A 14,450-nucleotide genomic window follows, 5' to 3' on the forward strand; every position below is an offset into this window, starting at 1 on the left:
GTAGGTGCTTTTCCTAATTACTGTATTTCCAAATTGAATATTTTATGATTTGTTATATGTAGGAAGGTACTCGTAATACAAATAATCTGACAAAATACATAACTTCATAACGAAATTACGGAAGTATAAATAATGTAAAAATATATAATTTGCATAAATTACAATATTATTATAATATCCAATATGCACAATTTTTACTATTCTAATAGTTTTGACGGGCCGTGTCAAATGTCACAGAATCTATCAAGTTTTATAGAAAAGACGATTTTTAACATTATTATTAGCTGATATCTTTGTTAAAAGTAGCAAATTTCTTGATATAGGTATGAATGCTCGATTCAACATGTAGATATCGCGTGTGTGTAATAAAATAAATATTTCCAAATTATGGAAAAAAATAATCAACAATAGTGGCATTTACGTGTGTACTGCACGTGTTTTCTAAGAGATTAAGTATATAGTATTATTCATATTATTATGTATTAATAATTAACCCTCAATGATTATTATGATTGTATTCAGTGATCGCGAATGATTATAACTATTAGCGGATAAAGATCCTTGAGATTGATTACTCCTCCATCAGTGATCACTGATCAGTGATTATTGTGATTACTGATCACATACCTACCAACATTGATGTACATACCAACCGGATATAAATGTTAAATATCTAATTGTTTGAATAAACTACTACTTCCGTTGATTTGGGGGTTTTAGATTGATAAAGTGCGGTTGACGAAAGACCGCAATTAATTGTAATTATATTACCTGTGGATATTGTTTTTTTTGTGACATGTCCTTCATCGGTGCTATTCAGCGTTTACTTTTAATGTCATATAATATTCAATTGTGAATTGACTCGATCGATTTTAATTTTATCAAATTACATCACTGCTCAATTTACCTCCTTTGTATTTATTAGATATAACGAATACTTAAATGTTAGTACTTATTTCACATTAAATTATTATAAACCTAAGACCAGTTTCATAATGACGGACATTATAGATTACTATCGTCTATCAGTCCTTTGTATATTTTTCGTATACCGTTTATGGATTATTTTATATGTAAATAATGTTTATGGTACAATATTATAATAAAATAACTATTACATGAAATATTAATGTTATTAACTCAAAAATTAGCAGACTCTTTCTCCAAGGTGTACCTACGCATAAAATTTATTTACAGTGCGAATGAATGGGTACCTACAGTTATGTTATGTGCCTCGGAAAATAGCATGGCATGTAGGTACCAAAGTAGATACTTGGATAGTTAGCCAATAGATTTACACCATAGGCTCAATTTAAAATAAAACCATTCTTAGTTTTCCAACTGTCATATTTTATATTATATTAACAGAATAACAATACCTATTTTCACAACATCATCAATAGTACTTAGCCGTTGGCAGTCTGAAACCGGTTTTATATCAACAAACATAGCGATACAATACAAGAATATTAGACACTTTTCTGTCGATTGACATTTATAATTATTATAATAATTTAGCTTAAGTACGTCATCAACCCATCATTCAGATGTGATTTGGTCGATTGAAGTGCCCTGTATAACATCGTTTTGTCTAAGTAGGTATCTATGATACGACAATTATTATTCAATTATATTATATTCATAGATAAATAATTCATGAATAAAAATTTTCACGTGCTTAAATTCGACGGGAGCGTTTCTCTGGTGAATAATTCTTTTAAATTCATAAGGATAGCGATATCAGTAAGAAATAATGGCTCCTTGACGTAAGTAAGTTGACGATGTATGGTTGACCGGATCCGGATGCGAAAGGCCCGCAAAAGATCGATAGTGATATCGGAGGAAGTAGAACTATTTATTGCGGTTGAAAGCAGTTCATTGCAAGATATTTAACCATGAAATTGCCCCATACTGTTGATGATTCAATTTGCGGAGAAACTAATTGAGAATTTAGCGTTCAAAGTAATTGTATTACTTTATTACATAAATATAGGTAGTTATTTTTGAAACCACCACCGCGCGCCGTGGTCTGGCAATCAAGGACGGCTTTTTTTTTTAAATATTACTGAAATTGTACGGTGGCCGGATATCCGTATTTACGTTCATATTGAAATAATATATACCTACTCAATATAAGATATAAGTTCACGGTCATAATAATGCATCCATATATCTTACATGCAATGGTATAACTATGTTTAATTATTGGATTAATTATGTTCGTAATCTACGATATTATATTTTGTCCATCGACGTCCATATCCAGGGAACTCAAAAATTAATAATCTATATCACTGGGCATTGCCACTTTGCTAACTTACGTCTTGTATACAGTTACGTCCCGTGGGGTTAGGCCGGTCATAATAAATAAAGGCGGCGAATGATGGAACGAATATAAAAATATTACAATTGTTGAGAGCAGTGGCGAGTATAGAAAAATGAAGAAAACGATGCAGTCGTAGAAAGTATCGTACACATTAGTTTCAAAAATAAACGAAGCATAAAATACCCCGACAACAAATTAACCACTATTGTATTGTATATATAGTTATAGTAAAGTTGTTTGTCGTAAAGACAAATTTTTCACAACGATACCTCCGAACTTGTCAGCATCATAGACCTCCACGTGCTTAAAACCACCACTGTTTAAGAGTAAGTTTCGTGGAAATGCTCTAATTATCAGTATATGGTGTGCATATCAATTTAATATTTTTGGTATTTTCATTCTTCTTCTTATTGTGCCATCCCCTAGCGGAGGTCGGCCACCATCAAGGCGATCTTATCTTTATTGTCTGCTACCCGGAACAGTTCAGTGGAGCTGCACTCGTATCAATCACGGAGGTTATTAAGCCACGAAGTGCGGCGCCGTCCTCTGCTACGCTTCCCATTCCTTGAATGACAAGTTGGGGAATGCCGTATTTTTGTCCTCTCATAATGTTTTATATATATTTTCATTAAATGTTTAAAATATCCAAAAAAATTAAAAAAAAAAAAATATATAGCAAATATATACCTACCTAATAAACTTGCAGACAATTTAAAACTTAAAATAAATGAGGACATCATTCTAAGTATGCTAAAGGGCAGCACTTCACCTAGAGATGTAATTGCTTATTTAACCACCATAATAATACTTGTATACTACACAGAGAAACGGATAACCGTGTCGAATGTAAACGTCGACAAGACTCTTCATTAATCCTGTAGATACCTATTGTTAACCGACCTATACTAATTATATTCTTTTTACACCTTTTCCAGACAAAGGAGAGAGCATTTGGGACCGGATAGTCCACACCGACAAGACGGCAATTTTTGACCAGACGGATGGAGACATCGCGTGCGATTCTTACCGGCTATACAAGCGAGACATCGAGATGATGGTGGAGTTAGGAGTAGACTTCTATCGTTTCTCCATCGCCTGGCCCAGAATTCTGCCAACGGGCTTCGTAGACAAAATCAGCCAAGACGGAATAAATTATTATAACAATGTGATCAACGAGCTGATCGCTCACAACATCACTCCAATTGTGACTCTATACCACTGGGACTTGCCGCAGAGGCTTCAAGACATCGGAGGATGGCCGAACCCCATCATCATCGACTACTTTGAAGATTATGCAAGAGTCGCTTTCGAGGCTTTCGGAGACAGAGTCAAGGCCTGGATTACTGTAAACGAGCCAACCAATGTTTGCTTAAACGGATACGGTCAGACTTGGATCGAAGGTGGACTGGCGCCAGGATTGAACTTCCACGGAGTAGCCGATTACCTCTGCGCGCACACCGTCATCAAAGCGCACGCCAGAATTTACAGATTGTACAACGAGACCTTCAAGCCAACTCAACATGGTACATACTAAATCACATTTACTACCAAAATACTATAATAATATTATCTACATAAATCCTTTTTTAATTCGTAGTTTACTTGATAAGTCGATTGTTTTTCTTTTTGGAATTTAATAATAATAATTATCTGGAACTCTCTTTTGCTTTATGGCAAAATAATATATGAACGTATCATAGAACGCAGTTACGACCTTTGAAGTTATATAGGTATGATAGTTATATTAGTTATATTATATATATATATATATGAAAAAATAAAATATGATAGATATTAGATACTTACCTATATTGATTCGAATAAAAGAAATGATTTAATACGTATACTTAATAGTATTTCTAATATAGTAATTGTATTAATGAATATTCGATGGTAGTGTAGGGGTTGTCGATGTGAGGGTATCGCCATAGTATTATAAAAGTTTTCGTAGATTTAATTAAAGATTCATCCATCCATCAAGCGTGCGAGACTTTAAACTTTAAAGCGACGCGTCGATTCGACACTCGAACACGAAAAAATACAGCGTTCTATTAAAAACATTTTTCAAATATTTTATAATAACACCGAATCTTTTATTTGATTATAATATTTTCAATGAACTAGTCCGTATAATTCTCAGGAAACGTTCATACAAAGAATACAATTATTATCCATGTAACTTTTTTTAAATTGTGTTATTTAGTATATTATAATAATATTTATATTTTAGGCAAAGTTGGCATGAGTTTGACAGCGCCGTGGATCATTCCTGAGACAGATTCACCAAAAGACAAGTATGCCGCTGATGCCATCATTCAATTTACGGTAAATAATTAATGTTTCAACAATATTCTTGGCCGGTCCATTCATTTTTTTTTTTAAATATCTGGCAAGAAAAAAATTAACATTATATAATTAGAAGTATGTAGGTATATAGGTACCTACTTACAATTACCACTTTTAATATCCTTCCAATCACTGCACACTAAAACCTAACGGGAATGTCATAGTTTTTAATTGATTCAATACCAATTTTTAATTTAGAATTAATTATGCATACTGATATGTAAGGGCTTATGTTGGGGGGTTTACAGCGCTCGAAATGGAAAAGTTTACGAACCGGAGCGCTCGACAGTTTTCTGAAGAACAATACATATATATCATAATTAGAAGACATAGTTATCAAATTTTATGTGTATTTCATAAAAATAAATGTGTTAGATTTTCTATTATATGGCCTATCTAGCTCAGACGGTCAAATTATTTTTTCCACGAGACGGAGCGATAATTTTACCGATTTCACGAACAGGAACGGCGCTCCGGTGCGCTCCGGTCCATTTCAAGCCCTGGGGGTTTATTTACACTTATTAAAACCACGGGTTTGGAGAAATTCAATATTACGTGTATTTGGCCTTTCACTTGAGATATAACACATGGGAATGGGTTGAAATAACAAAACTTTGGCGCGGATAAAAAGAAAAGCGGCGAGTAGGTTAGTTAGGCGGTTTCGAAGGATGCTTCCCGACTGGCGGCTACCTAGTACCTACCCGAGTGATTCCCACCCTACCGGGGGACAATTTGAAGGTTTTGGCGGGCAAAAAGGTCATCTTGAAAATCATTTGAAGACAAAGCATAGCATAAGGATCACACTGATTTTCTTCTGAGTTGTACATGTAACGTAATATACCTACACACTTACTTACGAAAGTTAAATTAAAGATAGTATTGCCTATGTGTAGTGCATTTTTATTCGAAAGAATTAGCTAGGTAACTAAAAAATTTTGATAGGGGGCATGGAGATTTTTGAAGTGTTGAAGTGGGGCTTGGCATAAATCAGGTTGCGAAACAATGACTACCCTCTATCCTTCGAGTCAAAAAAACAACGGTACTTTCATCCAGTATTCATTTATATTTGACATTCTCACTTTGTTTCGTTTGTTTAAAAATTTTAAAGTTACACCCACGAGTTAGATATAATATTTTTCTTCCCAATTCTGTCGATTATAGGAATACTGATGGGATGTTTAGGCATTTATTGTGTTATTTGGTATCAATACGTATAGATAACTTTATTTATTAATCGAAAATCTGTCGTTTTTGGTATATTATTATAATACTCGTGTTCGCAAAATCGCAATTATTGTAATATTAATATGTACGTCAATATTTTATTTTACCTACTATGATTATTTAAATAAATTGTTATTTAGTCGATCTATAAATAAAGTAACAAGTATTGCAAATTAATTGTTAAGTATTTCGTCACTGTTCTGGCAGAAGACACTAATTCAAAAAAATGACATATTGAGTTAGTTATACCAAAATGTTATTAACCTTATTTCAAACTTTACCGTCTGGAAACCTTCTTAATAAATAAACAGTCTTTATTTTAAAGTCATCCTTTTTACGATTACTTAATAAACTCACTTGATAGACCATTTCAAACATTTTAACAGCTTTAAAGTCAGATTACTCAAAACTAGTATTCTCCAGTTAGTGTGTTCTGCCAGAACACAGACGATTTATTATAATAATATTATTGTTGTTGTTTCTTCAAAATATACGAGGTCTTATGAGTCAATTCCATACAGCTAAGAATATTATACACAAGGTATATTTTATGACAATCAAAAGTTAGTATAATAATTATTATAACTGTCAATTTTCATTCTGAGAATAATTGTTTAGTTGCTACTAATACTAAAGAAAACTCCAAATACGATACCTATTGTCGGTGTTATTTAAAGTGTTAGTTTGTTGATAGCTCTGTCAATCTTAGTGCTAACAAAAAATAGATATGAGATGCGATAATATTACATCCTAACCATCAATATTTTTCTGTTGTAGCTCGGTTGGTTTGCCCACCCTATCTTCTCATCTGAAGGAGACTACCCAGAAGTGATGAAGAAATTGATCGAAAAAAGAAGTCGAGAACAAGGCTATGCAAGGTCTCGTCTGCCATCTTTCTCGCAAGAAGAGGTGGAGTATATTCGAGGAACTTATGACTTCTTCGGATTAAATCATTACACATCCTTCATCACGAGATATGTTGACGAACCTGATTCACAGTCCGTCCCATCGATGCCGAATGATTTTGGATTCCCAAGATTCCAGAACAAGACGTGGCCGGCGTCATCCTTCGAATGGCTCAGGGTGTGTTTCCTTTTATTGTGTTTAAATGTCTATATTTAATTAAAATTAGTATTATTGAACTTTTTCGGTCTACACTTAGTGTAAGTAGCAACAGTGAACAAATAGTTGTATTTATCTTTACCCGTAGTTGATGTAAAATGATTACAATGTAATCTCAAATGAATTGTAAAATAACTACAACCTTCTTGCAGGCCTATCCACCAGGCTTAAGAGCCCAGCTCAACATGATAAAGAACGATTACAATAATCCTGAAATCATCATCACCGAAAATGGAGTCTCCACCTTCAATGGACGTCGGGACATGATCAGAGTCAACTACCTCAACTCCTATTTGGAAGCAGTTCACCAAGCAGTCACCGAAGATGGATGCAATGTGACCAGCTATGCGGCCTGGAGCCTTATGGACAACTTCGAATGGACAGATGGATATACGTAAGTATCTAAGGCGTGTTGGATTTTAATCTTCTTCTGGTGTTCTTAACAATTAGGTCCTCATACAACCGTTTGTTCGATCATTACTCAAAAACTACTGGACGAAACTTGCACAGCTTATAGAATTGATTGGTACTGATTTAATGTTTTTTTTTAATCTTCTTTGTCCAAATTTGGACTCCACTTACAACTTTCTTCCACAAAAAAATAACCTTTTTGTTACTGGTGCTGTCTGAAATATTCACTAATAAAACCGGTACCAATTATTGTCTCACCTTGATATTTCTAAAAGTTCTGAAGTTGCATGATAAAACTATCCACAAATATCTCAATAGGTAAAATTGTTAGATAACAATGGTGCAGTAATGAGGTGGGGTGCGGATAGAGCAGCCTATATCCAACCGATGTGGAATAACGCACTTGCAACAATTCATTACGAGTAGGTAAAGTGATCAGATAGCATCAGTGAAGTAGGAAGTTGAGGTGAGGTACCTTCTGCGTGCAACCATTGTATGTAATAATCTCATTGATTTGAAATCGGACTATCTGTTCGTTCTATATTATCTGCCGGCATTTCAAGCATACAATTGCGAAATATTGCTAGTGGCTAGATAATATTATTATTCTGCCATTATTTTTCTCTACTCATATCGTACCTATTTATTTGTTATTATAATATTAAGAAAAATATTCAACACAAAATTTAAAAAATCGTTTTATGCATGACGTATTGTTTTCTTTACAGGCAGAGATTTGGCTTGTACGAAGTCGATTTTGACGATGTAAACAGAACAAGGACACCAAAAATGTCAGCACTAGTCTACAAAGAAATCTGCAGGACCCATGTCTTGGACCCTCTGTACCTCCCCTTGGTTCTGGAGAAAGAAACGGGCCCGTGGGTTGGTCTCATACCTGTCGTCTCTATCATCGTAGTCGCCATCTTCCTGATCAGTTTTATTATTGTTCTGAAGAAGATTGGAAAGGAACGCATCATGGCCGCAATGAACTCAATTAGACCATCAAAAGACTGCTAAGCGTTCATTTTATTCAGCGACTGTGATTTTTTTTTGTTCAGTGTAAATGCGATTATTCTTAACATAAGATAAGAAAGAGCAAAGACAGTTTTTATTCAGAAACACGCTTTCTGAATAACTATTATCAATACAACCATTGGACAATAGAGAGTTTGGCGTGATATAGCAGGTGTCAATATTAGACCCGATTATCCGGCTAAATCAGCTCTCCGTATTAGAGTAAACGAGTTTTTACATTATGATATTTGAGTAAAGCATAAGAGCGTTTATAATAAAATTAATTGTATTTATACTGCTTAATTTCAGTCAATGTTTTACGTTAAAATATTGATTGAATTAAATGTCTATTCATAAAATTATCACTTCATATGTACTTAAAAATTCAACACAATTACTAGGTATTAACTTACGTAATTTTTTATATCAGTGTTAGGAACTGTGAAATTTTTTGAAAGCTAGTGCCAATTTATTAATAAAATTTTAACAACAAAAAATAATCAATCTGAATCCAATTTCTGATAAGTTATGTAAAACAAAGACTATTCATATAAGAAAGATAATGTAGGTATTTACTTGTGATTTGTACATATTTATTTTGACCATTATCCATAAATATGTATGTTACAGTATTGCAACTTTGTAAGTTGTCAATGGTAATTTTATTTATTAGGTAATCATTTTCATAAAATTGTAACATTGGATTTATTTCTGATGTGTATTTAAAATTTGTGGACAGTATTAACGTATCAAGAACCCTCGAGTTGGAAAATGACATAAGTATGTTTATTTTTTTGTTTTATAATATTACCTTGCATGCATTCGAGTTTTCTTTGTTATAATTTTTACCTGAAATTAAATTAAATATTATAATAGATTTATGTAAACTAGTATTAAAAACTGACGACGTGATATATTTATATTTAATGTGTGTAAATTCCATACTTCATAATTTTCATTTTAGTTTTCGAAAAGTTAAATATATATCTCTTAATCCTGCAATATCCTTAAGCACCCTCAAACACCAATGTGAATTTAATTTGTGATTTGAGACATCCTTATAAAAATATTATCAATATTATTTCAAGAAGTAGGGACATTTCTTATAGTGTGTAAGTATTTATGTCAAATTACAGGCATTCATACATTTTTTGGTCTTCATCATCCACTAATAAATAACCACCATTTAGATTAGGTACTTAAACTTATTTTTATTACTTACCTTATATTCCACTTCGTTGTAAATATCATTGTCTAAAGCCTCAATTACATCGAGCTTCTTTACGAGCTGTTTATTGGCGAATTTAAAAGCGGGCGTTTCTCGGTAGAGTGTTTACAACCTGCTTATTAGCTTATTCGATGATTACACTGGGCGACTTTACAGGCAGATTGTAAATTCGCCAATCAACAGCTCGTGAAGAAGCTCAATGTAATTAAGGCTTAACTAAATATTAAGTGGTGTCCGCAGTGGCCGATTTCCAGAATGTGTATATCTGAACCCGCATCTGACAATTTTACATATTTATCAAACTTGTTTTTGGTCCGGAACATGGACCTATATAGTAAGTTGATCGAATGGCTAACTGCCATATCATATAATAAATACTAAATCTGTAAAGAAACTTATTCGAGAGGAGGCCTATATCCACGCATGATTGTAGAACCAGTTATGAATGAATAATTATGTAAAAATATCAATTAGTAGTTTCTTTAAAAATCACATTGTTCTGCATTTATTAGCTTTTCCTTGAAAAAAATATTTTTGTGGCAATTGCGTTTTTATGTTATTTTACATGATTGAGTATTTTTTATTATGCAAACTGTGTAACTTACTGTGTCATATTATTTGAATAAACAATTATGAAATTTTAAAACCAGAAAAATATTTTCTACATTAATTCTAAATGATATCTAATTTATCTATAAATAATTCTAATTAATAAATGATATCGAAAAAAATGTGTTTATAAAGCTATACATGTATTGAATATTTAAAGAGAAAATAATTATTATATCTATGTAAATTACTTCGCCAGCTTAATTTAATGTATATTAATACAAAATTAATGTACTCGTATATTGTACAATAATTAGATATTTATTGTTTTGATGTTTCCCACACATCGAACTTCTATCATCATTAAAAGCATACTTAATTATCATATCTTTAAACAACCTGTATTCATATTTTTTTTATTTTTATACCTAGTTTAAACTATATACATTTCAGGCATTATTTATACATTGTCGAACAAATAAATAGTTATTTTTCAATATATAAATAAATTGTGTTGTTTCTGTGTTGGCCACAATATCATCATATATTTAATTTGACTAAATATAAATGAAAAAAATAATATAATAGTATGTAATTGTTGTATTTATTTTAACTAGTAATTTTAGTGTATAGAAATAAATTTTTGTATCAATGTTTTTTTGAATAAAATATATTAATGATTTTAAAAATATGTTATCAGTTATCACTAGACCATAATTATTAAAGCCGATAGTTATTAAAAATTATGAACACTGTATTACTTTTAACAGAAAATAATAGATGGTGCCTACCACCTTTTTGTGATTCATGAAATGGAAAATAAAGAAGCATTATTCTGAAAATAGCCGATTAAATTTACTACATTTTACTTAGGGATCATTATCATCGTCGGCACTGTAGCGCAATGCGCAGCCTCCGGAAAATGTCTCCAGGGGTTGTGTGTCTCTTTCTGTACATTAAAATGCCATCAATATAGATTTTCCGACCATCGTTTATTGTCTACTGTCTGTATATTGAAGAAAAGCATTTTAGGTGGTTGGGTGTGCTGAGATTGATACACGGACTTTCAAACGTATTCGTCCCACTTTCACGTGTGATGTCTATGACAGGTGGATCACTATTACGTACCACGCGTAAATTTGGCGGTTGAGTTATAGATTCACTCGCCACGTGCGATCTTCGTAGAATACGTTTTCAGAGATCTGTTTCAACATCTTCCTTTCAACGATATCCCGTTTCCTTGCAGCTCCTTCCAGTGCGATGAATGCGCTTTCACAGTGAGATCATTTTATATTTATTTTTATAAAACATTTCAATGAGAAATATCATCTTAAACTTAACCATGCCGCATATTTTTTACAACGTTTTTATTAGCTCGTATTCTTGTTTGTCCAGTACAAATCTTGCAATCGATTTTTAACTAACTTCCCGACTAGCCTAGACATTTGAAACTTTTAGAATATATCAGAACACGATATTCTTTTAATACTTTTAGCCATATTTAAGCAGAATTGAATTCATTTTCAGTTAATTCTGTTTTGTATGGAAAATTATTTCAGAAAAATGCGTAAAAAGTAAAAGACTATTATTGGTTGATAAGGGGGTGGTTCTAGCAACTAAATTATTAATATATAGTGCGTTACTATGGAAATCAAAATGAAATGTCAAAATGACATTTCAGTATTTTATATTTGTTTGTTTTTTATTTACTTCATATCAAGTACAAGTTTGATCATATTGATCATAATAATTCTACAGGAAATTTAAAAACGTTGTATATAAAAAGTTCTTTTTATCTTGTAATTTTATTATTATATCCGATAACTATGACACACAACATACAAAATTATATATTTTTTAGTATAATAGGTACCTACCTACTACAAAAGTGCTCGTTACCTGTTTTACAAGAATTGATGGGGCCCTCGGCTAATACACATGTGATACATAGGTCAGGTGGTCAAAAATTATTAATAAAACATACGTTCTTAATTATTTTAAAAACTCATCCTGATTTTTGTTCGAAAATCTACATCTAATTAAATTCTACACTGTTGATAATAGTGAAAGTGGACTGGGTAGTCAATGTTAACCAATTGAATGGCGTTACCTAAATGAAAAAATGCATGAAAATCTCGTAGAAGAACCTGTTCTTTCTTCAATAATTGAATTATTTTTCGGGCCCCTGCCATTTAGGGGACCTTGAACCATACTGCCCTGCAAGTAAAAATGTTTGTTTCTAACATGAGTATATTATGGAAATGATCCTCGCCAAATTTAAACACACTTCATTAAAAGAACACTGTAGTTGGTACTGAATGGGCTCCCAATCTTTTTGTACCCTAGAGCAGTGCTCCACAACCTTTTCTCATCCACGGCACACCAAAGGTCTTCCCAGAATTCCACGGTATACCACACGTAAAACAAGTTATACACCAAAAATGGACCCCGCATCTTGGACGGGGGACTCCAGACCAGGATCTTTGGCGCCCCCCTACCTATCACTAAGGTTAAAGACAGTGTCATACTCTAAAATAGCGTTTTTCAAATGGTGTTTGAGGTAAAATTAATGGTATTGATTGTATGTTTTGCGATTTTTTGTATTTATTAATACATCCACTTGAATTATGGTTAGTTGTCGGGTTAAGAATTATTATTTGTCGAGCATTGACATAATAATAATACATTATATCCTACAATCGCATATTTTAACATATTAGTACCAGCGGATCTAGTGAAATAGCCCCGCAGGCAACTGTTTTACTATTAGAGCAAATTTGTAATTTGTGTTTATCTCACTTATCTGGTTGACCTGCCACGCCGCCCCCCCGTTCTGAGCATGGCCCCCAGGTTAGAGCCCTGTCAGATCCACCCTTGTGGGGGCCATGCACCAAAATTACATTAATTTATGTTTTTTTATTTGATAAATAATTAAATATAAAAACAACATAATACACGACGAAGAACTAAATGTTTTTATTTCCATGTATTTGTATTATAAATATAATAACTAGGTTATTAATGTGATAACTGAGCTTGTTTCAATGAACGTAAAAGTTTTATATATTTTTATTTGATATTTGAAAGAGCAACCCGAAGTTCTCGGTCAAGACCCTTCAAGCAAGACTGCTTATTATTTTTAATTATAACTTGAGTTGAAAAACTTTGCCCACCTAGATATGTCGGAGAAAATGGGAAAATCCGAGGATATTCTTTATTAACCGAAATCCAGAAAATAGCCTATGGAACATCGACGAACTTCAGTTTAGCGTCCCGTCGTTTCTCAATTCAACCAATTCCTCTAGATTTTATAGGGAAAGCGCTTCTATAAAATTTCCGGCATTGGTCGCAAAAGGGGTTCGAATCCAGTCGTATTGATTATATGAAAGTAATGATGAAATTTCTTTTGCAGCAAAGTTAAATGTTTTTGAATCGGATCCAAAATTAATTGCTTGTTTTCAATGATGGTCTGGTAGGTCCTTTGGTTCATTTGTAGAGATCCTTGTCTTAACTCCTTCTAATCTATCAGATCATGATAATATAGTGCATTGTTTTATCAAGTTCTTGCAGGTGCTCAACTATATTACCAGACATGTACGCAAATTTGGCTATTAATTAAGTATTGTATAGTATTCAAAAATATTTGTGTTTTTTTTTGGGAGCAATGCACCGCGGCACACTAACATCATCTCACGGGGCACCGGTTGCGGAGCACTGCCCTAGAGCAATGTTTCATAACCTTTTTACATCCGCGGACCACAAAAAAATCAAAAAATCTTTTGTGGACCATCAACATTGGAATAAAATAATAAATATTTATATAATTGATTTTTTATTCAAAACAATTAATTTTGCAACACAGTATGCTGAATGCTGATATAACAATATTTAAGTATCTACCTATATTAAAACAGACAGTAACAAAAAAAATAATTTAAAAATTCATAAAATATAACATAAAATTCGATTGTTTATCGAAATTGAAATTAAATATAATCTTTTAAAAATGGATACTAACTATTTTTGAACTGCAAAACATTTTTGCGGCCCACCCAAAAATCTTCGCCGACCACCGGTTAAGAAACTATGCCCTAGAGCACATTTTAAAATATCGGTAGAGTGGCGGGCACCACATATTTTTTCAAAATTTATAGTTAGACATAGGTAATAAATAATTTACAACAAATTACTTTCCAAAGTAAAATTTAAATTTTAAAAAAATCTGTCGCG

At 32.5% G+C, this 14,450-nt stretch overlaps 1 protein-coding gene across 1 annotated transcript in view; it reads left to right on the forward strand.

Annotated features, from left to right (window-relative positions):
* Positions 1–10,313, forward strand: part of LOC147072454 (myrosinase 1-like) — a 39,677-nt gene extending 29,364 nt beyond the window's left edge. Inside the window, exons 3-7 of the mRNA XM_085946862.1 lie at positions 3,262–3,849; positions 4,557–4,651; positions 6,674–6,979; positions 7,171–7,412; positions 8,158–10,313. Coding sequence (XP_085802988.1) covers positions 3,262–3,849; positions 4,557–4,651; positions 6,674–6,979; positions 7,171–7,412; positions 8,158–8,446 — 1,520 coding nt within the window. The 3' untranslated portion in view covers positions 8,447–10,313. The remainder of the gene's footprint in view (positions 1–3,261; positions 3,850–4,556; positions 4,652–6,673; positions 6,980–7,170; positions 7,413–8,157) is intronic.
* The last annotated feature ends 4,137 nt before the right edge of the window (positions 10,314–14,450 follow it).

The sequence above is a fragment of the Rhyacophila brunnea genome, unplaced genomic scaffold (assembly GCF_057557595.1).
Source record: "Rhyacophila brunnea isolate RB1 unplaced genomic scaffold, BYU_Rbru_1.0 scaffold_2, whole genome shotgun sequence".
Classification (NCBI taxonomy): domain Eukaryota; kingdom Metazoa; phylum Arthropoda; class Insecta; order Trichoptera; family Rhyacophilidae; genus Rhyacophila; species Rhyacophila brunnea.